This window comes from Gracilinanus agilis, chromosome 2 (genome assembly GCF_016433145.1).
Source record: "Gracilinanus agilis isolate LMUSP501 chromosome 2, AgileGrace, whole genome shotgun sequence".
Taxonomy (NCBI): Eukaryota; Metazoa; Chordata; class Mammalia; order Didelphimorphia; family Didelphidae; genus Gracilinanus; species Gracilinanus agilis.
This window is the reverse complement of record NC_058131.1, coordinates 687172931-687198768: the sequence shown is the minus strand read 5'-3', so window position 1 is coordinate 687198768 and position 25838 is coordinate 687172931. Positions and strand designations below refer to the sequence as shown.

Below are 25838 nucleotides of genomic sequence, written 5' to 3'. Positions count from 1 at the left end.
GAGAGAGAGAGAGAGAGAGAGAGAGAGAGAGAGAGAGAGAGAGAGAGAGAGAGAATGTAGCATGTAAAAATGCATACTGGAGGGAGTGAATGAAAGCATGTTCAAAGTTAATCAAAGTAATTTAATCTGGGACTTCATGCTAACAATATAGTGGGTGGAGGGCAAGTTCTCCATAAGTAGTACCTGATCTATGTTTTGAAGGAAGATTTCTCCAAGAAAATTTCTCCAAGCCTCAGATGAGAAGGAAATATGTGACAGATATCAATGGCCTTGTGGCCCTTTTACCTGCTCTAGACCTTATTTGGACAGTTTTTTTTTTTAACCCTTGTACTTCTGTGTATTGTCTCATAGGTGGAAGATTGGTAAGAGTGGGCAATGGGGGTCAAGTGACTTGCCCAGGGTCACACAGCTGGGAAGTGGCTGAGGCCGTTGGACAATTTTTTCGCATGGCATCTTCCCTATTTCACTGTAAGTGTGAGAGCAGGGTCTGTCTTTTGCCCTTTGGTGTGTCCCCAGTGTTTAGCACAGTGCCTGGACCATGGGAAGCACCTAATAAATGTTTATTGACTGCCTGACCTTTGTTCCCATTATTTACTTGGTTCTCCTGAGCAGTGAGGAGTGATATGGTCAGTCATGTGTCTCACCAACTTAGAATCCTCATCCTTCTCTTGGGGAAATGCTCATTGTGACTGGTACCATTTTTTTTTCACTAAGCATTTGTCTACATAGGGCTTGGCTAGATAACAATTAGGGGTACCTTTTAATACCATAGTAGATGTCAGTGTTTCTTTCTGGCAAATGTGTTTCTATGAGGTTGGAAGTTCTCAGAATTATTGGACTCTGTTTTGATACCCAACAGAGGTGGGGGACCCTGGATAGAAAATCCTCCATATAATGTCAGACTTGGTAGTTGTGTTGGCTGGTTTTGCTGATCTGTTTTTCTCTTTTTTCCCTCTTTCTCTCTTTTTTTATTTCTTCCTTGTTATAAGAGGTGGCTGTCTGGGAGAGGGGATGGATGAATATTTCAGGAAATGAGAGCTATTAATAAATATAAAAGATAATTTTTGAAAAAAATAAAAATGATGACAATTAAACAATAAATTATCTTACAGAATTTTTTAAAACCAAAAAAAAAAAAGTTAATGTTCTTGCAATGGGACAAATCCAAGAAAGGAAAGAAGAGGCCAGATATACTCTTGTCCATCTGCCAGGATTCTATAAGAGTTGTGTTAAAAGTAGTGATAAGGGGGCAGTTGGGTAGCTCAGTGGATTCAGAGCTAGGCCTAGAGATGGGAGGTCCTGGGTTCAAATCTGGCCTCAGACACTTCCCAGCTGTGTGACCCTGGGAAAGTCACTTGACCCCTATTGCCTAGCCCTTACCATTCTTCTGCCTTGAAGCCAATACACAGTACTGACCCCAAGATGGAAGATAAGGGTTTAAAAACAAACAAACAAATAAACAAACAAACAAACAAATAAATAAATAAATAAAAGTAGTGATAAGTAATATTTGCTCTTTGTCTTTTTTGTGCATTGCTTACATGATCTAATTTTGCTTTTATTTATTTATTTATTTATTTATTTTGCTTTCTGACATTGTGGCTCAGCCCACTGTCTGGGGAACTATCAGAGTTGGTTTTAGATATGAAGGGGAATAAGATAAGAATAGGAGAATAAGGAGAATAGATAAGGGTAAGAGTTAAGTTGGCAGAATAGAAGAAAAATATGGACCATCCATACTTTGAGGGGTTAGTTCCTATTTTTAAGGTTATCATGACTTTTATGGAAAAACCTTATTATTGAGGTAGTGCATGAGACTTGCAGGCAGGTATGGAGCACAGTTGAGAGAATGCTGGGTCTGGAGTCTGGAAGACTCATCTTCCTGAGTTCAAATCTGGCCTCAGACACTTACAAGATATGTGACCTTGACCAAGTCTCTTAAGCCTAATTGCCTTGATTTCCTCATTTGTGAAAAAGAGCTAAAGAAGAAAATGCCAAACCACTCAATTATTACAAAAAAAAAAAAAAAAAAAAAAAAAACTAAATTATGTCACAAAGAGTCAGATGCAACTTAAAACAACTAAACAACAACACATGAGACATGGGTAGGATTCATGGATTCCTGGGTCCTTGGTGGGATGTTGCCCCACATTTATTTCGCATTCTTCTAGTATGGTATAATAGAAAGAACCCTTATTCAAGAGTCTTTGGATGCAAGGATATATCCTGCCTTCGACACATTTCTTAAGCAAGCTACTGTCCTAAGTCTCAGTTTCCTCATCTGTAATTGAGGGAAGGATCAAACCAAATGACCACTGAGGTCCCTTCTGGTTTTAAATAATTCTGATGTCCTAGGAAATTTGAACAAGCTGTTTTTTTTCCTTGCAATTAAAAAAAAATAGATATCAAGAAGCTTCTAATTTGGTTTTAGGGGGCCAGCCCACCTGAGCTTAAGTGATATGGTCACATCCAAACATAATGCCCACTTGGCCAAAGCTGGCAATGCTACTCCTAGGAGACAATATATCTTCTCCAGTGGGTATAACTTTTTCACTATCTTTTTCTTTTTCCTACAGGCAGTGGAAACCAACTTGGCTTCTAAGGACAGTCACTGGGTGTTTGTGAATGAGGTAAGAGGGTCCATAGGCTTGGTAGTTCTAGCCTGGGCTTATTTCTCCTTTCCCCACTGAATGCTCATCACCTTGTTATGGTTGGCATCATGGCCCAGACAGTCAAACATTGCCCCAGGAATGATGGTTTGGGAGCAATTGAAAGCCATTTTCTCATTTCCTCCAGCTTAAACTACAGTTGGGAATATTTATGAAAGTACATTTGCCCTCGCATATGTGTATTTGTGTATATTTGTATTTGTGTGTGTGTGAATATGTATGTTTTGGGGATGGGAGTGAAATTCTAACCACATCCAAGCAGAGATGTAGTCAGAGTCTCCAGGACCCGGGATCCTCCTGCTAATCAATGACAAGGGCGGAGGACTTGGGATGTAGGCACAATATTAATTGATATCAGACTCCAGTTGGTCCTTTTACTACTCGCCTTTTTTCTGTAGAGCTGAGATTATTAGCAGCTCCTAAATTAACTGATCAATTGCTAATAGCTTCATTCCAGGAGAAGCCAGGTTTATGATGGAGGTAATTCATTCTTTTATGATGCATTGTTCTCTATTAGCTCGGCTCAAATAGTTGCAAAGAATTCCTTGGTTTATTCTAATAATTGTTCAGATACTATCAGGAAACGGTTTGCTTCCTGGGTCTACTTTTCAGAGCTTTCCTCCATAAATCCACATCTTATTAGGTGCTCTTTTTATCTCGAGCAGTCATAGACATTTAAAGCAACTATCCATTTACCTCGTGGCACTTTTATAGTACGTAACACTATGTAATTAACAGAGGGGACATCTCATCCATCCTTCCCTTTAGTAACGGGCTTCATGGGACCACGTGCAACCTCCTAATCGTCTGATGGTCTGAGTTCTATCAGCTTCTCCCCAGGCCCCAAAGAACAGGATTCTCTTTGTTCTCAGAGACACCCAAAGTCATTGACCTGAGGGTGGGTTTTGTTTTTTGATGTTTCATTCAGGTTGTATGTGAACCCCTGCAGAATCCCCAGAATAACTGTTATAATTCTCACAATGGTGGCTAAACTCTAAGGAGGAGGAGATGTATTCTGAATGCCAGACATTTTTTGATTTTTTTCCCTCCTTCTCTGACTATGATTTTTTTTCCTATATTTTCCATAAATTTCCTATATATTTCCCATATATTTCTTTCTTTCCTTTTCCCATTTCCCTTCTCCCTTTTACCTGCCTTTCCTATTCCTCTTGTCTCTACCCCTCCCATTGCTTTCTTTCCACTCCTTTCCTTTCTCTGTTTCTCTCTCCATCTTTAATTTTCTCTCCCTCACTCCTCTTCTCTTTCTACCTGTCCACTCAATATTAGGGTTCACTCCTATTTGGTATCAAAATGAGGTTTCCATTGGGATTCCATGAGTTATGGACAATTCATTTTGCCATCTCCCAGTCTGAATAACTAGGCAGCCTCATTCTGATAGGAATACATTAGGTGATACCTGGTCTTGACACCAAAATTATAGCTACAGCAATGTCCGAATATCCCTCTAATTTCATTTCATCTCATACCTAAGGACTTATGGATTCGAGTCATTGTACACAATGTATATCACAAAATGTGTTCAAGGAAAATGCTATCAAATATAATTTATTAAGTCCTCCCATTGAGTTTTAAAGACAGATTTAGTTGAAGGACAGATTGATGTTGGGACATTGTCATGCAGTAGAGTGACAAAGGACTTAGGGTACTATGAAGCCACTGTTAGGTGGCCGACAATTAGAGGTGACAGACAGCAGGCATGAGTGGGAGGGATATAACTATCTTAGAGTAAGGGTGTAGACCAGTGACTCCTAAAGTGGGTGCTACCGCCCCCTGGTGGGTGCTGCAGCAATGCAGGGGAGGGGTGCAGTGATGGCCACAGGTGCATTTATCTTTCCTATTAATTACCATTAAAATTTTAAAAAATTAATTTCCAGGGGGTTAAGTAATATTTTTTTCTGGAAAGGGGGCGGTAGGCCAAAATAGTTAGGGAACCAACTTGTAGCTTCATATTTTAACTAATTATTCTTGCAAATGAGGTACTAATTTCAGTTTTCTTCTCCCCTGATGTTTAAAGGATCTAAAAGTTATAAGCACCTCATAATGTTGTTGCTCTGGAGCAAAGTCCCAATCACTCAGTCACAGTTACACCCATGATAGCTCATTACATGTTTATGAAAAGGGAAGATAAGATATTCATTTGGAGGAAAACTTAAAGGACCCCATTCATTCTCTAGATGAGTTATGTAGAGAGGGAGATGAATATACACTGGCTTCCCACAAACCTTGATTCTCATCATGTGAGAATAAATACCTTTTCCTGCTTCATACAAACCTAGAGGAAGCTCCAAGTCTTTCTTCCCTTCCTTAATTAGCCCCTGGGGCCAAATTCTGTCTCCAGTGAAAAGATGCTACCAACTCTCAGGTTTAGATTAGGTTCTAGTGAAATTTGGGGATAAAGGCCTTTATCTTGGCTCAGTTATTGACACCTTTTGAAAAACATTTTGTAAGATATCTGACTGAGAGATTCTGATTCTGTAACATATATGACATTTAGGCTTATGGCTGGAAGAAATGATTTTCTTAGTAGGCAGTATTGACCGCATTTCAAAGAGCATGCTATGCATGATTTCAGCACTGGGTTTTTTTTTTATCTCTACTTAAAAGTTTATTAGCTGTGCAATATTAGGAAACCCAGTAAACAACTCTGATGCTCAGTTGTCTCATCTATAAAATGGGAATAATAACAGCATTGTTGTTATGAAGGTCAAATTAGATAATATATATGAAGCACCTTGTAAACCTTAGTTTGCTATATAAACGCCAACCATCAATTAGGTGATGAATGTGTTTAGCTATATAAATTCACAAAAGCCATCCATAAAAATGAGAAAGGGTTGCAATCTCCATTAGCCATACCAATGAAATCATGTTCTATTGGAGTATTGAAATAGAGTGCTATTCAGTAAATGCTCTTCTATATAAAGTCAATTATTTTTCTTAGAGACAGCTCCCTTAAGTATTAAATACAGACACATTCTGAATACCCTGGACATATGTTTTACTCTCTTCTTCTATCACCATATGGCTCAAGTGGAAAATAATCTTCTTGTTATTATTAGTTGCTTTTTTCTATGACATCATCTTAGACTTTCTGCATTTATTAGCCATGAAAATTTTCCACGATTATTGGCAGTAGGCAAAGAAGTTTCTGGTTTTCTTTCTGGATGATCCCAGATTAAATCTAAACCCATGTTGACAAGTATTCTTAATTTGCTTTTCCTTATGTAATGATTTTGGTTAGTAAGAGCTCGGCTTTCACGTTGTAATATATTCCAGAGTGACTTTTATAGCTTGATTTTGTTTGAATAAGAATAGATGATGGAAGTATGAGAGGATGTGACTATCTATCTATGTACAAACATAGTCATGTGTATACAGAGTAACAAATGACTAAATATATGTGTATTGTATATGTTTATGTATATATATGGATACACACATATATATGTATGGGTACATGCATGTATGTGTGTACATATTCTCCATATACACAAAATTCCATCATCTGTTCTTAGTCAAACAAAATCAGGCTAACACACACATAAATACATTTAAAATCTCCCTGTATAACTGACAATACCACCTGTCTTAGTCTCTTCCTTTCCTTTCCAGATCACTGTAAGAATATTCCAAGATTCAACTATAAAATCTTTTTGCATGTTTGTGTTGTTAATTACTCTAGACCAGGGATCCTTAAACTGGGGTTTATGTTGATTTCTTTTTCTTATTTTTAAATATTTTTCCATATTTACAAGATTCGCTTTCTTTTCCTCCCTCCCTCCCTCCTCTAAGAGCTGACAAGCAATTTCACTGGATTGTACAAATCTTATCGCTTGATACCTGATTCCATATTATTCATTTTAGCTACAGAGCAATCTTTTAAAGCCTAAACTCCCAAATCGCATACCCATATATACATGTGATAAGTGATGTCATATGTTTTTCTTTTGCATTTCTTTTTTTTAATTTTTTAAATTTTTTTTAGAAAAATTTTCCATGGTTACCTGATTCATGTTCTTACTTTCTCCTTTACCCCTTCCCAAGTACCTCCCCCCATAGCCCTCATGCATTTCCACTGGTTTTAACATGTGTCATCAAGCAAGACTTATTTACATATTATTGATAGTTATATTGGTGTAGTCTTTTCAAGTCTACATCCCCAATCATGTGTTCAAGCAGGGTTTATGAATAATTAAGACAAAATCAATTGCTTAATTCCATTATTTTTTGTGATCCTACAGATTTGTTTTATTCTTTTAAAAACATATTCTGGAGTGGGGGGTCAGCTGGGTGGCTCAGTGGATAGAGAGCCAGGCCTACAGATGGGAGGTCCTTGATCCAAATCTGGCTTCAGACACTTCCCAGCTGTGTGACCCTGGGCAAGTCACTTAACCCCCATTGCCTACCTTTACCACTCTTCTGCCTTGGAGCCAATACACAGTATGGATTCCAAGATGGAAGGTGAGGGTTTAAAAAAAATCATTTTGATAAGGGGTCAGTAAGTTTCTTCAGACTGTCTAAGGAGCCCATGTTGCAAAAATATTTAAGAAAAAATAACAAAGCAATTTTTTTTGTTTTAAAGCTGATAGGGAAATACCATTCTAGACAAAAACAGAGGAAATATAGCTTTATTCCCATCTTATGGATTTGCAATATTTGAATATATATTCTTCACCTTATTTTCTCTTGCTTGATTAATACCCCAAAATTGGTAAGAGGAGATCTACTCTGTCTACTCTTGTCACCAGACTTTACCTAGATTATCCTAAAACCCACCATTTCTTCCCTTTAAGTCCATAAGAGAAACAAGTTGCATATTTCAAATGAGCTTTGCTAAAATTTATGGAAAAGCATATTAGGTTTTTTAAAAATAAAACTGAAGAATTATTGTTGGATATTCAAGAACTGTATCTTTAAAAGATCTCTTATCTAACCAAACTGACCAGTATATGCCTCCTATGCTCTCTACCATGATTCCTCATTATCTTGATTAGTCTAGGATCTATTTGTAACCCACTTCTGCCCATCTTGCTTTAGAGAAACACCTAACATATGTCTCACTTCCAAGTTCTTTTCCTGATCACATTCCCTGTTCAAACTTATCTTTCCTTTTCATGATTTCCACCCAATTCTTGGTTTATTATTTCTGGCCACCATTAGTCTTACTCACTCAATAGACTCCATCTTGTCTGTGTAAGTAAAAACTTAATGATCTATACTATAAAATCTCCTGACAGATTCCCAATACTATTCTAATCTCTCTGTCTCTCTGTCTCTGTCTCTGTCTCTCTGTCTCTTTCTATCTCTGTCTCTATCTGTCTCTGTCTCTCTCTGTCTCTCTCTGTCTCTGTCTCTGTCTGTCTGTCTGTCTGTCTCTCTCCCCTCTCTTCCCTCCAGAATGTCCTATTGATGACTTATGAGAATACATTAATAATAGTTACAATCTAAGAAGGCATGGATGAGTTGTAATATACACCCCTAGAGCAAGTATTTATATTATTGTGTTCATAAATCCATTGAAGTATCAAAGGATTTGGAACATATCCAGAGTAAATAAATCAATTAAAAACATTTATTAAACACTATGCTCAAGGCATTATGCTGAACACAGAAGATCTAAGATGGAAAGTGGCCCCACATATATTATATTCTATTATGAGGAAAGATATATAGAGTAGAGGTCAGGGAAGAGTATCTGTGAAGTCACAAAAATGGTGAGTTTATCCATTTGGCAATCAACTAACACACCCTTTCCAGGTAAAAAGGTGGTGCCCTAGTATAGATTTGATTATCTGCCCCCCCAAAAAAGCAGGAATGGGACTGCTGGTGGCAGTGGGAAATAGAATAGCTTTAAGGATGTCTAGATTAGACTACTATAAAGGTTATGAAGCATGTTCCTATACATGGTGTATCTTACTCCCTAAGTCAATGTTCTGTGAACAATAGTGGGCTGTTACAAGTTTGTTGAAGCTGATTTCATTAGGGTCTCCTAATAGTGGTCAGGAAAGGGTCCTGTAGGAGGGGATTTTGAAGAATGATTCCAAAAGGAAAAAGGGATGCATGAGGCCATCGGGAAAAATGGCAAGAACATTCTCAAGAATATTTAAGAAGAGTGGGAGCTCAATAAGTAGTAAATGAGGGATTTTTTAAAAGATTATTTCCAATGTTATATAACATTCACAATTCCAAATACACATGATTTATCTGGAATTGCCTTTAAGTTATGTGCCATAGCAATCCTTGTTTGGGGGGATGGGGAAAGTGGCACATTTTTATTACAAATTACAATTTTCTACTTAATTTTTGTCATGTTATTTAGTAGTACTCATTCAAATACTATGAAAACTGCCTAAGAATACTTGTAAAGGAAAAGAGGATTACTGTATGCACAAGGCACCATTCATAGATCTTCCAATACCACACAATGGAAAAAGGACAGCTATGTTGAAGTGGGTGTTTTTCAGGTGATGATGTTGCTACTTTTGCTCCACAGTGAGATATCTGAGATATTTGCCCTGTGCCCTCTTCTCTTTTACTCATCACTATTTTAAGTGCCTTTCAAGTCATGTTATACTTTCAGCAAGTCATACCAATGTCTAAGAATTTTTCATTATGAATCAGGAACTAGAACCCAACATTTATTGACTCTAGATTTATTTTTCCCCTTTGGGTCATCTGAAGAGAGAAGAGAAATAGGATGGGTTTTCTACCAATAGGAAAAAAAAAAGCCAGGCCACTGCAGGATGCTCTTTTCTATTAGCAACATGATTGGAATCCAGGTACCCGTTACTCCCAGGAGGGAAAAGAGCTTGGTAGAAATGATCATGTCAAGTGCTGGGTTGATCATGATACAGTTCCTTGCCTTCAAAGACATTGCATTTTATCATAAGAGACAAGGTGTGTCCATATAGGTAAATACAAGCAATATACAAAATAAGTACAAGTTAATTTTGGGGGAGACTTTAGGTAGGGGTTTATAATCTGAGGTGAATTTTTATTTTTAAATATATCTTAATAACAATTTCAATATGACTTTTCTTTTGTAAGCCTTTGTATTTTATTTTAAATTATCATTTAGAAAAAGGGACCTTAGGGGGGCAGCTGTGTAGCTCGGTGGATTGAGAGTCAGGCCTAGAGACGGGAGTTCCTAGGTTTAAATCCGGCCTCAGACACTTCCCAGCTGTGTGACCCTGGGCAAGTCACTTGACCCCCATTGCCTACCCTTACCACTCTTCCACTTAGGAGCCAATACACAGAAGTTAAGGTTTTTTAAAAAAAAGGGGGACCTTAGGCATCATCTGATGGCCACAGGGATTCATGATACAAGAGGTTAAGGATTCTTCTATTTGCAGTTAGAGATATCAGGGGGAAAACTCCTGCAGTAGATGGTGCTTGAGCTGAACTTTGGAAGGAGTGAGGGATTAAAAAGGAGGACAACATGAGGTTTTGGTGTGTTCCAAATTATTGCCTTCCCTCACTCTTGTAAAAGCCTCCTAGTATGAAGAAACAGCCAGACGGTAGCATGCAGTCATGTCCATGGGCTCTTCTCATCAACTCTAGAAGAACTGCTATTTTTTTATTCATTTATCCATTGATCTATCCATCCCCCCTTTTTCCCATTTCTAGTGATAGACATGAAATGTATTTCTTTACAAAGCTGCCAGTCCCACTTTTGTGAATGTACCCAAATCCACTCAGTAAACTGGAATCATACTGAAATGGTATTTGCTGTCCTAATTAGTGAGGTTTTACTCTTTAAAGGTTTCATTATGCATAAGGAAATTGCTTTTTTTTTTTTTAGGAAATACTTCAGCCAATTTAGCATCTCTCAGGGTAGGGTCTGTATTGCTGCACAGATGTTGGGGTTGGAGTGGGGAGGGCTAAGCGAGAAGCTTCCATTCCTCTAAGGGAAAAGAGTTGGCTTTCTCAACTTTAATCTAGAAAACCCAGGGATTCATCTGATTAAATGACAGCCCATCTTTTCCTAATGATGGTGCAGGGGGATTAGGGCAGGTCTCATCTAACAAGTTATAATAAGATATATCTGATCTAACAAAAGATAGAAGTCTAATATAATAAGATTTGCCTCAAAGGCAAACCTTGTTACACCTGCCTTTTCTTGCTGAAACTTGTGTTTTAGGAACATGATTGGACCCTCTACACCTGGATCCATGTAACTAATTATAAGCTGTGTTAGGAAGATGTTCTCAGATATTTACTTTCCTTCTTTGTTCTCGCTAACAGAGTTATCTGCTTGATTGCTCGAGTGAGAGTGTAGATATTAGTAAAAAGGCCTCCAACCCCTTATTTCAGCTTCCTTCACTGCCACCCCTGTGAGGCTGTTACTGTCTGATAGCCTGGTTGATCAGCTTGTTTCTGTCATAGGAACTCTAGGTCACTGGCTTCATTTCCAATCAGCTTAGAAATCTTTACCAGGAAAAGTGGTTCAGAAAGAGCCATCACTGTTGTCCTGGCTTCAGACTCCATGTTTTTCGACATGAGTCAATTGTGCCCGAAAAGTACACTGTCGTCTTACAGAGTTTTGACAGAACGATCCCCAGCGAAGGCAGCCCTGACACCCTCGGTGCTTTAAAAATAGATTTAATTACAACGTACAGCAAACGTGTCTGAAAACGAAAGGTTAGTGCCTCTACCTGATGGCAGTTTCATCCATTGCTTTTCCAGCAAATGGATCCTTGCTTGATTCAGATAAACCTGCTGCATTCAATCAAATGCGCTGGAAGGGCTTTATTAGCACCCTACCATACCCTGTCATTACACCTTCTTTGCCAGTCTGGATAATTATTAAGCCTGGTATAGAAGTGAGAACAGAATCAGATACACATAGGGTACAGAATAATAACAACCAACTCTGTGATTTACAAAGCATTTGCCTTATAATAACCTGCTGAGATGGTTGAGATGGGTGGGATTATCATCTCCATTTTGTAATGGTTCAAAGAAGGTGAGTTCCAAGACCTGATCTTGTAGATAGTAACTTATAGGACTGCCAACTCATGAATGTGTTATGACACCCATCAATAGTATTTTAGTCTTCTTTGACATTAAGAGTCATTGTTTCTAGGTCAAAGTAGGTCATACTACAGCTGGGTGCTCTCCTAGTTTGACCACATTTAGAGTTTTGAGCTTTTGCCTGGGCATGGTATTTTAGGAAAGATATTGATGACTTGGAAACATAAAGAAGACAGTAAAAAGAATGATGAAGGATCCTGGGGCCAAGACAGAGAGAGATTGGTTGAAGGAACTGGGGATGATGAGGCTATAGAAGAGAAGATCTAAGGGGGAGTATACATATGGGCACTGCCTTCTTGTATTTAAGGAATTGAAATGTGGAAAAAGAATTAGCCTTCTTATGTTTGTTTCCAAAGAATAGAACCAGGATCAATGGGTGCAAATTACAGAGGATGGTTTAGATTTAATGTCAAGGGGAAATGCAAATCCCCTACATTTACCACATGCATGATTATTCATCTTTGCATGTGTATTTGTGCACATACACACAAACATACACTCTTCCTAACAATTAGATTTGTCTCAAAATTAACAGGTTGCTAATAGATTCATTTTTCCAGAGTTCTAGCTTTCTATTTTTTGGAAATGTTAGAGAACAGATTCTTGTTTTTGTTGCTGAGGACTCTTTCATCTCCCAATCTCTGGAATTCTGTTCCCAAATCAAAATTTGAATTCTAACTCTTCTTACCAAGTTGCAAATTTGGAAAAGATGGCATACAAATCCTTGGATGTAAAGGCAAAAGCCATATTTTCCAATGCCAAGACAAAAACAAGTAAAACAGTGACAGAAAACAGAGTAAGATAGGCAAGAGAGGTTCCTGAAATGTCCTTGGTCTCAATTCAGTTTTTCAAACAATCCCTATTTTGGTCCCCCTTTATCTTCTACTGAAATTTGTAAAAAGAGGTAATGTTAAGCAGTTGAGAATGTAGTAACTGTGCTAAAAGGACCCAAATTCAAAATCTGCACTTGCCATTTAATATCTATATGATCTTGGACAAGTCGACTCCTTGGAACTCAGTTTCCCCATCTGTAAAATGTATGTATAGGATTGGGATTTGGCTTCTTGCATTCTGATTTCCCTTTGAGCTGTACAACTATGATCCCATGAACTATTAAGTTGACTTAGGCTATTTTGCCTTATTGAGTTGATGGAGTAATCCCAAACCAATATCATTCTGTTCCAAAGGGTAGGAGAGAATTCTTTAACTGTTCTCTGCTTCACTACCCTAAATAATTGGATCCCAAGATTCATTTGCAGCAGATAAAATAGTTTTTGAGCTACTAAAGCTTGACAAACCTAAGCTTCGTGGTGAAGTTGAAAAGTATTGTCTGCATTCAATACAGGTCATCGTTCCCTCATCCCTTGAATACACTCCCTCCTAAATATCTACCAACTGAAATTCTCTCTCCCTCTATCCTCCATTACAGCCACCACTAACATTCTCACCACTTCTCTTTCACTTGTAAGCATGCTTTCCTTCCTCAAGGTTTTTTGGAATATATGGCTAAGATTGTTCAACTGCTGCTATCAGGCTCTCAAAATGAGAATCACGCAATTGCACTATCACAACATTTCAGATTTGGAAAAGATATAAATGGCCATCTAGTATTATCCATAGGAAAAAAAAGGTAGTTCTCACCATGCTATACCCAATAAGTGATCATTTGACTGCTACCTTCTAATGATGAAGAGCCTACTACTTCTTAAGAAAATCCATTCTACTTGAGTACAGCTGCATTTTTATGGTCCTCTCACCATATCTATTCTAGTTTGGCATTTTCACTTTTTATTTCTTATGATACCCTCTGGTATCTAATCTAGTTTTTCAAGTGCTAGCCATTCCATTTTAAAAATATTTATCCTGTCTAGTTTCCTGACTAAAGGTCAAGGAATTGGACCAAGGGGGCAGAATTGGGAAGTATTAGGTAATAAGAGTAGGTTTGATTTTAGTATAGATAATTGCTTATAATGATCACTTAAAATTGCCTACTTTTGGAAGGATGGGATTTCATTCATGTTTTTTAACATTTGATTGATTACACAATTCTAGGGATGAAACCTTTCCTTTGGATTCATGGTATGGATTCCCTGTCCCATTCTCTCTCTTTGAGAATAATTGCTCTATACTAAAATTTCCAAATTTATTTTCAAAGACAGTGTAAAGGCTTTTCAGTATCCCAGTTACCCACAATTGTATCCACCATTTGACTTCTATTAGATTGTAAGCTCTTTGAGAATAAGAATGCATTTGTGTCCCAAAAGCCTAGCACAAGGAACATTACAGAATTTTTTATCTTGCCTCGAACTACCATGAACAACTCCCTCCTGCTTTAGAAACAGATGCCTACAACTTAGGAAATAAAAAAAAATAGGAAACTAGGTAACCAAACCAAGAGTTCAGAATGTACATGGAACCAAAATAGGAAACTGTTTTCCATTTTGGTGAAGAATTAGATGATGATAGCTACCTTTCCAATGACGCCATTATAAAAAACCTTCCATGTTTACTAGATGACAGAGGTGTCCATGGTGGAACTATGGAAAAAAAACACAATGTGGAGTTTTGGAGGATGGCATCTGGAATCACTGAACATAGTAAAATTCCTGGTCTTGACATAAATGTCAAAGTATGACCCTGGCCAAATCATGTAATCTCCTCAGGATTCAGTGAGAAAGTTGGGGTAGTAGATGACTACTCAGATTTCTTACAGCTCTAAACCTGTGCTCTTGGCCAAAAGCTATGGTTATACTCCTAAAAGAACATTTTTATAGAATTTAGAGGGCAAAAAAACCTTAGAGATTAATTAGTGTTTTTGTCCAGTTGTTTTTAGTCACATCTGACTCTTTGTGATGTCATTTGGGGTTTTTTTGGTAGAGTTACTAGAGTGATTTGCTATTTTCTTCTCCAGCTCATTTTACAGATGGGAAACTGAAGCAAACATAGATAAGTGACTTGCCTATTGTCACACAGCTGGTGCCGAGACCAGATTTGAACTCACGAAGATGAATCTACCTAACTCTTCACCATGCCCTCTATCCACTAGGTGACCTAGCTACTTTAGAGATTATTTAGTTCAATATATTTATTTTTTAAAACAATGAAGCATTTACAAAAACCTATTGCTTCCAGGGTCAGTGGATACAAATAGAAAGGGGATGTATCCTGCTCTCAAAGAGCTTACATTCTACATAAAAAATTCAGACTTTCAGTGATCTACAAACCCTCAACAGGGTTGATGCTTTTACTTAGCATATATGAAGGGAAACAAGCTTTGTAACACAGCTGTAATAATGTCAGTGTGGCATGTATTGACCTACACATAAAAGACTTCTTTTAGGAAAAAGATCTTCAAGGCTTCTTTTTTTCCCCCTACCAAGTCAAATGCTAGCAGTAAACAAAAAACACATTGGGATCTGCTATTCTCCGCACAAATCAGTCCATTTTGTGACCTTAAAATGTGGTTTGCTGTAGAAAATCCCTTGTGATTCACAAAGCAGAAATAGGTCAGATACTGAGCTGGGGGCTGAGGGAGTTGGTGGGAGTGGGGTGCTGGGGCCCCTTGCTTTGGTTGAGAGCTCATTCTGTTGGGCCATATCGACCTTGTTCACTGTATTTTAAATAGGAATTTTACTCTGAGCTTCTTAGAGTATAAGATGCTAAACATAAGTATAGCTGCTTAAATACCTTGGGGACACGTTTATTACAGATAAAAATCTAGGTTTGCAGTAATGAAGTCAGAAATGAATTGCTGGCAGCTCATAGCAACAGGAATAATCAGCTCTGGGCAGGTAACCTGATCTGATAGAAAACTAAACTGATATGTTTAGGGAAGGAAGGAGAGGTTGGCCTCCCTCAAGGGCATGGGTAGAAGAAAGCTTTTACCCCAGCACCAGGAGGCAGGAATTAGCAAGGAAAACTGTCCCCAGACAGATGGTCTTACAAAGATCAGGAATGGAGAAAAAGAGGACGTTTTACAAACAGAGGAGGACAGAATTCCAATTTTTTCATCTCTAGGAAGAAAAAGTAGAAAAGTATATTTTAACAAGAAAGGAAGAGTGAATGAATAAATGAATGTATAAGAAAATGGGAATAAAAAATCAAAGAATAAAAAGTGAAAAAAAAACTATGCAAGGAAATAAGAGATGTAGGAAGGGAGAGAGAAAATGAAGGAAGGGAAGAAGTAATAGAAACAGAGAAGGGGAGGGAAGAAGGGAGAGACAGAGATAGAAAGGAAATCATTGAGATATAGAGAAGGAAGGAAGGAAAAAGGGAAGGAAGGAAGATAGAAAGGAAGTAAGGAAGGACAGAAAGAAAGAAGGAAGGAAGGAAGGACAGAATGAAGGAAAAAGAGAAGAAAATAAAAGGGGGAAGAAGGAGGAAACAGAAGAAAGGAGGGAGGAGGGGAAAAGGAAGGAAGGAATGATGAATTTTTCTTTAAGAAGAAACTTCCTTTTGGAAGTTGATATAGGAGACAAATAATTTTCTTTTTACTGAGGAGTCAATGGAGGTTAGTGAGAGAGGATTCTTAGAATCCTCTGGACAAGTTGGTAGGGGCAACTTTAGTTTCAAATGTTGAAAAAGTTTTCAAAAATACCCAGTTTTATTGTTTTCCTATTGTTGTCTGCCTCAAACTGCTAGAGAGGACGTTAAAGGCAGACCATATAGAAGGAGCTATAAAAATATGCTACTTTAACAGAGGGGCATAAATTTAATATCAGTAAAATTTTTCTTTTGTGCTGGATGATGTCTTCTATGGTATGGGGAGTTGAGGAAGGGGCTGAGACACATGGAAATAAATTCTATTAGTAAAATATAAAAATAAAAAAAAGCTTTTGGTTTCCAAATGCTGTCAGAAGTACTATGAAATATGTCTTAAATCATTGGCCATCTTTTTTTAAAATTATTTATTTATTTGTATTTAAAAACCCTTACCTTCTGTCTTGGAGTCAATACACAGTATTGACTCCAAGGCAGAAGAGTGGTAAGGGTAGGCAATGGGGGTCAAGTGACTTGCCCAGGGTCACACAGCTGGGAAGTGTCTGAGGCCGGATTTGAACCCAGGACCTCCCGTCTCTAGGCCTGGCTCTCCATCCACTGAGCTACCCAGCTGCCCCCTCATTGGCCATCTTTGATAGTTGCTGACAAATTTCATGTTGATTTCTTCTCTCTTTAATGACCGGTATCTTTTCATTATGTGCCTAAATCCAGAGTGTGTGAAGTGTGGGGCTATGTTTTTGTGTTCTTGATAGCACTAGTTTTGCTATATTATATAAATAAAAATGGCTTCATTTCCCAGGACCAATAACATAAATCCTTCATAATTGAATCTAATACTTTGCATGTATCTATTGCTTTCCACTTCCTTTCACAAACATTAATATCTCATATGATCTTCTCAACACTCCTATGAAATAGGCAATGCTAATATTTTTTTCTATTTTATGGATGAAGAAACAGGATCAAAGCAGTGGAGAGACTTGTCTGATAAAAATACAAATAGGAAGTTACAGGTCTGGAACTCTAACCTGAAAAGCCACAGTGCCCAGAGCCCAGGAACATCACGATGCTGTACTCAACCCTGGTCAGACCAGAGACAAAATCCTGTGTTGCATTCTGGGTTTTCTGGAAAAATACTGTCAAATGGGAGAATGCCCAGAGAAGGGCAACCAGGATAGTGAAGGAGCTCAAGATCAGGACATAATACTGAAGGGACTAAGGTTTTTTAATAATAAAATTGGCGATGAGGAGGAGTAGACATGGAGCACATGCATTTGAAGCTCTGATACGGAAACAGCCTTGTTCTGCTTGTGATTTTACTAAATCTCATGGCTGATCTTTCCCACCTTCCCCAGCAAACAAACAGACATCTCTTGAGGCTCTTCATTTCTTTTAGGATCAAATACAAACTCCTATTCTTTGCATTTAAATCTCTCCACAAATTGATTCCTAGCTTCTTTTCAAGTTTTCTTATATTTCACTCCTAGCCTGACACTGGAATATTTTAATTCCCTCACATATCATTTCACATTGATTACAATATCATTATGGACTAGACTGAGATCTTGTGTGATATATCAGATAATTCTCTGGGATTTGAAATCATGAAGACCCATGTTTGAACTCAGTATCCAGCACTAACTAGGTGTATGACCCTGGACAAGTCAGCTAACTTCTCTTGTTTTGTTTTGTTTTGTTTTTGTGTTTTTTGTTTTTAACAATTATTTTATAAATTGAAGAAGTGAGACTTGACAACCTCTAAGGTATCTTTTAACTTTAAATCTTATGATCCATGAAAATGCTGTTGGAGGGGAAGCTGGGTAGCTCAGTGGATTGAGAGTCAGGCCTAGAGATGGGAGGTCCTAGGTTCAAACCCGGCCTCAGACACTTCCCAGCTGTGTGACCCTGGGCAAGTCACTTGACCCCCATTACCCACCCTTACCACTCTTCCCCTTGGAGCCAATACACAGAAGTTAAGGGTTTAAAAATGCAAAAAAACCAAAAATATTGATATATATCAAAATATGTACTTTAAGAAATACTTTGTTGTGGCCAATATTTTTTATATAGAGACATACTTTGTTATGGCCAATATTTTTTAATCAATGGCTGGATAAAAGCATATATGGTTTGGGGAATTTTTTATTTTTTAGATTTGAAAATGGCATAAGGGCGAATAAGGTAACAAACTGTTAAAAGGACATATTCCAAAGAAGGCCCCAGGATTATAGGCTATTGAGCTGAAGAGGAAAAAAAAATGGAATTTAGGAATGTGGAAATAGGAATGAATTTAAAGTCTTACAAAAATCAAACACATAGCTCCAGGCTAGAGAAGTGGGAGTATTTAACAGTTCAGAAGATAAAAGACCCATTTTGTTTTGTTTGGTTTTTAGAGGACTACAAGTTGAATATCAATCAATAGAGTGATATGGAAGGCTATGCTATCTTAATTGAATTGAGACACATAATTTCTAGAATCAAGGAGTTGATTATCCTTCTGTCCTTGTCATAACAACATGGGTATTTGAATTTCTGAGCTTGATCTTTTAGGAAGAATTTTGACAAGATGGACTGTGCTTAGGGGAGGATTCAGAGAAAGATGAAAGAGTTTGAATATGAGGATGATTTTGGAGAGTCAAGGAAGATTTCACCTAGAGAAGAGAACACTTTGGGGGACATAACCAATGTCGTCATAGACTCAAAGGACTGTCACGCAACAGCAGAATTATACTGGTTTTATGTGGTCCTAGTAGGCAGAATGAAGAGCAACAGGAGGGAGGTGCTGATGAACAGAATACAGATCATTGTGAAAACAAACAAAAACAAACCAAGTAACATTTCAAGCTATCTCCAAGTGGATTGAATTGAATCATGTCTTCCTGGATTTTTAGTTCCTGGTAGTCATCAAGAACAGGATGGATGACCACTTCTCTGGTGTGTGCCATAGAAGGGATTCTTGATCAGATTAAGGTTGGACCAGATCATAACTGAAGCATGATATTTTAGTGATTCTCCCAGCAGACAGAGGAAGAGGTGCAAGTCATTATCTATCTATCTATCTATCTATCTATCTATCTATCTATCTATCTATCTATCTATCTCTCTCTCTCTNTCTATCTATCTATCTATCTATCTATCTATCTATCTATCTATCTATCTCTCTCTCTCTCTCTCTCTCTCTAAAACTAGTAGATTTCTACATATATAGAGAGATCTACTAGTTTTTACACATTAGATAATTAATATTAATAAGTTCCTTTTCTATTCTTTACCTTTTTTAATCTAATTCAAATGCAAGGGTTAAAATGTGTTAATAGTCAATTTGTAAACTTTCTGATTTGTAGTTATGAACCCTGTCACATCAGGCCTCTTGTTTATTCAGTTTCATCCTTGAATTTTCCCTGGGACAAATTTCCAGTAATATCTTAAGTCTTTAAATTATAAATGCAATTAAAAATCATAATTTCCTGTCATTTTCTCTAGGGATAAAAAAAGATGAGGTGTTAAGAAGAGATGCAATACTCTCATTTGGCAAGTAAAGGAGAAAGTTGAGCATAAATGCAAGTAGATTTGAATCTTCCCAAGAGCCAAACAACTTGCTATTGCAAAGAAAATAATTAAAGTGGTTTGTAATAAGCACTATGAAGGATCAGTCCTGATTATATTTATTTTTTTTTCTGTATGAATATCTGCCTAGAGAGTAAGCTTCAAGTTAGTAATAATAATCTGAAATTTATATTGTGCTTTCAGTTTTGCAAAAGCACCTGTGTAACTCTGGTGGGTGGCTTTCTGGGTGGTATTCAATTATTTCTTCTCCTTCCTCTGGAAGGGGTGGAGCTGAATTACACCCAGGTCTTACCTGTCTACACCCTGTCCTCCTTCTTTTGTCACATCAGCAGCTAAAAATTTAATTAACAACCCCTATTAGGAATGGTAGGTGCAACATAATGGCCCTCAGGTTCATACAGCCCCTTTCTCTGCTATTCTGTGTAGTTCATATTGTTAAAAATTCAGTCCTAATAACTTAGAGTCTCACATTAAGAAAATCTCTAACTTCAGACAGAGATCTAGCTCACTAGCCTAATTTAAATTTCATGTATTTCCAGATAATACCTTTAACAAATAATTTGAAGCAAAACCAGGAAACAGAAAATACTTAGGTCAAAGAAATGAGTGGAGTATTTTATTATACTGTTACTAGACCGGCACAAGGAGAGGAAATTGGGATAGAGTAGATGTTTTAGAACTACTTATATTCCTTAAATAAATACTTGAAGATGTGGAAAAATGGGAACACTAATCTCTATTGGTGGAGCTATGAATTGACCCAACCATTCTGGAGAACAATTTGGAATTACATGCAGAGAGTTATAAAACTGTGGGTAGCTTTAGACCCAACAACACCACTGCAGGGTCTGTTTCTCAAGGAGATCAGGAGAAAAGGGAAAGAACCAATATATTTCAAAACATTTATAGCAGTGCTCTTTGTTTTGGCAAAGAAATGGAACTGGAGGAGATGCCTATCAATTGGGAAATTGCAATATATGACTATGATGGGATACTACTATGCCATAAGTCTAATTTAAAAAAGAAAAAAAAATACTTGGAAAGAACATGGGATAATGAACAGTGAAATGAGTGGAAAGAAGAGAACTGTATACACAGGTATAGATTTCATACTTGAAGACTACATTGTGTATTTTACTACCTGAGGGTAAACTGAAAGGTGGAAACATGGAGAACATAATTTGCATGAACATATCTGTCTCATGGATGATGCCTTCTGTGAGGTGGTGGGACGGATTGGGATACTTTTAGAGAAATTCTATTAATAAAAAAGTAGCAGTTACAACAACTTTAGTCTAAAATGTCTAGCCTAAGACATCTCAGTGGTCAATAACCTTATATTAAGTAATTACTATGTGCCAGACCCTATGCCAACAAGGGATTCAAAAAAGACAAAATAGCTTTTGCCTATGGGAGGCTCACAGTTTAATAGGGAGATAACAAACAAATAAGTAGGCACACATCAAATATAAATGTTTTGAATGGAGATAGTCTCAGACAGAAGGCACTAATATCAAGGAGGACTAAGAAAGTCTTTTTGTTGAAGGTAAAAGTTTAACTGAGACTTAAAGGAAGATATAAGATAGAGACAAAGAAGAGACAGAATTCCAGGAATGGGGAGAGCCAGTGAAAATAGTCAGGTGTTAGAATGTCTTGCTTGAGGAATAGTGATAGACCAGTATCACTGGCTTGTAGAGTACATGGGAGTGAATAAGATGCAAATACACTAGAAACATAGGAGGGAGCTGAGTTACTAAGGACTTTTTTTTTTCTCTGCCATAGTTCAGTAGTCCCTTCATTTCTTTTTTTGCTAATGACTCCCTAGTCTATTCATTCTTTCTAGCCAGGCTCATTGAGTCTTAGCAATCATATCTTCTCCACTGTTTCTGCTGCTAAGTTCATGTAGTCCTCTACTCCTTCATTTGTCTTTGAAAACTCTGAAGTCTGAATCAAGGAAACCTTAAGTCTCTAAGATCAAAAGGAGGACTAAGGCATAATGTTTATTCCTCTGATCTACAGATCTCAGGATGCCAGAAGACTCTCAAATCCATGTTACTGTGAAATTTTATTTTTCATATGCCTTATCAATTCTACTATCAGGGCCCTTGAGTAGAAAGGTTCCAATCCCTGTTTATTAGGAAAAAAAATTACTGAGTTGAGGTCTTGGATGTCAGGTACAATCCAGTGTACAATTTTTGAATCTTTTGTCATTTGGAACTTGTTCCTCACAAAATCTAACAGGAATCTTATTAATTATATCATTATTAATAAGAATTTTAATTAATTATTAATATTAATAATATTTTCCTGAACACGTGACAACTGTGATAAGCATTACCTGTCAGTATGAGGAAGAGCAGAGGGATTGATAGACCACCTCCTAATTACCTATTTGCTAATTAGAGATATCTTGGAATGTTCAAGGGAGGGGCTAAATAATGAACTTGTAAAATGCTACTTATAGACCTGTCTTGAGGTCCATCAGAATCTTTGATCATTGAAAAGGCCACTGACCAGTCAGTTTATTGCTTATAATGCTAGTCTAATCAATAAATTGATATTCTTACCCATAAATCAGTCCCTCAAAATAATTTTAATCATAACATTACATTATTTCATTGGTCTTTGAGAGCTATGTCTCCTGTGGAACAATTTGGCTAAGTGTGAAGAAATTCAGCACCAAAATCTTATCTACAACATAATAGATTTGAGAAAGAGGAAGGACATGGCAACTAATCAAAGCATCTCTTTAAATATGGATAGATGTGGTATGATTTGGGTAGTCAGAAGAAGCACCCACTCTCAATGAAATCACATGTCATTGAATTGTTGTCATCCTAATTCAAAGCAATGTAAAATACTTGGTCTTATACGGGAGATTATGAAATCCCATCCAAGATAAAACCATGTTGCTGGGGATAAAAGATAAGACAAAGAAAAAAATATCCTACCTTCAAGGAGTTCATATTCCCTAATACTGTGTCTGGAGACACCTGGATTTACTTTTCGATGGAAAATTAATGACCATTTGCCTGAATCAATTACAGAGTACAAATCAATCAATAATCATAGCTTTAACAGACATCTTGGGAAAGAAGAGTGATCTAATTAATTACTAAATTTTTTTTCCAATTCTAAAATTCTTGTATTCCCCCTTCCCCACTGTCCAAAGTGAACAGAATTATCTGGTGGGGGTCTAGAGATGAAGTTGTACTCTTATTTTCATTATCAATTTAAAGAATGTTGACTTCCCAGCAGGGGATTGGTTGCTTCTTTGTTGATCATGGAACTCCATTATTTGTGATAAGTTCCATTTTATTTAATCTTAACTTCTGCCCTAAGTCCTGACTCCAGTTATTGAGCCACTGAGAATGTTGTGTACTTTGTGCTCCAAATAACTGCATCAGCTATTTTAAGACCATCCTTATGGTAATTTAAGTACTTTCCTTACAGATAGGACTGTAAAATTGTGCATTTTATATCCAAGTGTATTTGAAGATTATCACATAGGAAAAAGTAAGAGTAAGCTTAGTAGATTCCTAACTAGGCATGGAGGGGAATGTTGTAGTTGCTTTTGACCTATCTTGATTTTCCTGAGTATCTTAGAATGTACCTAAGTAAGAGTGACAGAATTGGGACTGTTAGTACCTTCAAAAATGCTTATTTGATTAAATTAAGAAAAAAGAGAAAGAGAAAAAGAGAAAAAGAAAGGGAGAGAGAAGTAAAGGAAGAAAGAAGTGAAGTGAAAAAGGAAGTTTTGAAGGAAAAATGGCTTAAATAAAAGAATAAAGGAAGCAGAAAACACAAATTTAAAAAGGAATAAAGCAAGAAGGGAGAAAAAAAAGAACTGAAGGGAGATAAGAATGAAGGAAAAGGAACAAAAGAAAAAATGAAAGGAAAAGTGATTTTTTTTTAATTTCAGAAAAATGTCCGACTATATCACATCATTAATTACGAAACTGCCCAAGGTTCCTTTTGGATAATCAATTAAGCAACTTTCATTCTCAGCAGTAATAGTAATAATAATAGTAATAGTAGCAATGAAGCTGAGGGAACAAGGCTGTCTTCATTCAAACCATTTATCAAAACCAAGCAATCAACATCATGGTCATTGTTTTTATTTTTTTTTATTTTTAATTTTTTTTAAACCCTTAACTTCTGTGTATTGACTTACAGGTGGAAGAGTGGTAAGGGTAGGCAATGGGGGTCAAGTGACTTGCCCAGGGTCACACAGCTGGGAAGTGTCTGACGTCAGATTTGAACCTAGGACCTCCTGTCTCTAGGCCTGGCTCTCAATCCACTGAGCTACCCAGCTGCCCCCATTGTCATTGTTTTTAAATCCTTAACCTTCTGTCTTTGAATTGTTCCTAAGTATTAGTTCCAAGGCAGAAGAGCTACAAGGGCTAAGCAACTGTGGTTAAAGTGACTTACATAGGGTCACACAGCTAGGAAGTGTCTGACTCCAGATTTGAACCCAGGAACTACCATCTCTACACTTAGCTTTCTATCCATTGAACCTCCTAGCTGTCCAGAAGATAACATTATTAAAGGACTTAGCATGCTCTGGGAATAATGCTAAGAGTTAGAAATGGGAATCCAAAGGAAACTAAAAATAAGAAAGAAAATCAGTTGCTGACCACTAGTAGTTTACAGGGAAGACCACAAAGATGTATACAGGTAAATCCAAGATATATGCAAATTATGTAAAATATATCCAAAGTAGTCAGAGGAGACAGCAGTAGCATCTGAGGGAAGAGGGTCCAGAGAAAAAGTACAGAAGGAGATCCTGAAGAGAGTATTGAAGGAAATCAGGGGTTTGAAGAAGGGGAAGTAAAAAGGGAGCACATTCTAGGGGTGAGGAACAGCCAGTGGGAAGGCATAAAAATGAGAGAGAGTGTGTCATATGTGAGAAATAGTGAATAAGTAAACATTTATGAACCTCAGAATGGATAGAAGACAATCATATTTAAGAAAGATAGAAAAGAATGAATTGTAAAGAGCTGTGAATGCCCATTAAAAGAATGACTATTTGATTGAACAAGGAATAGGGAGCCACTGGAATTAATTGAGTAAAAGTTATGACAAGTTCCATCTTTTAACAAAAATCATGTAGTTGGCTATTTAGGGGATAGAATGGAGTAAGAAATGAATTGATCTAGGAAAACCCATTAGGAGGTGAATCCAGTAGTCCAGGTAAGAAGGGAGGACAGACAATTCTAGAAGGGATTTGAGAGGCTAGCTCAACACACTCATTTTACAGATGAGGAAACTAAGACTCAAAAAGTTTTAATGAAGTCACTAAAGTCACATGAGTAGCATTTCCAGACTTGGAGAATCAAAATCAGATTTATTCTCATATCAGTATTCTATCAACTAGACCACACTGCTTGCAGATGGATCCATCCTTCTATTTATATTGTTTGATAAGTGATTAGAAAGACAGAGATTAAATCAATAAAAACAAGAGCTTAGAGAAAATCTCATTGTTACTACTCCTCCCTCTTATCAGTCACCCTTCCTCAAGTTTTAGCATTTGAGAGCTCTCCATGGTCTAAGAAAATAGATACAAGCCAGAAAACTGGCCCTCCTAGGAACTGCTCTGGAGTCTTAGAATGGGAATAGAGGACAAGGCTTTGTCTGCCAAGGCCTGGCCCCTGATGGCCAGTTGCCATTACAATTTCATTTCTGACCCACACTCTATTGTTTTAATAGGCCAGAGATGGGCTTTTTCATGTTAATGGAGTGTTAATATGAAGAGCCCTAGGAATAATGTGACAGCCCCGACTGCACAATGGACAAAAAGGAAGTCCATGCCATTTATTCAGATAAAAGAAACAATATTACTTTTCAACAAATGGCCCATTTTACTTAATTATAGGACCATTGCTGAATGGCGTGTTGTCCTGGACTGCATGCTGTATGCTGCTTTTCCTCTTCACTGGGAGGAGGAGCAGGAAATAAATGCAAACATTTGGAATCAGTTCCATTTTGGCTACCTTGGAGTAAGGAGTGACTTTTTGGACTTCTGTTGTTTCCACTAAGATCCAG

The 25838-nt window shown here is 37.2% G+C and overlaps 1 protein-coding gene across 1 annotated transcript in view; it reads left to right on the top strand.

Moving 5' to 3' along the window:
• GRID1 (glutamate ionotropic receptor delta type subunit 1) overlaps positions 1 to 25838 on the top strand; it is a 1121438-nt gene that overhangs the window by 845488 nt on the left and 250112 nt on the right. The window contains exon 5 of the mRNA XM_044660282.1: positions 2577 to 2630. Within this exon, the coding sequence (XP_044516217.1) occupies positions 2577 to 2630 (54 nt within the window). The remainder of the gene's footprint in view (positions 1 to 2576; positions 2631 to 25838) is intronic.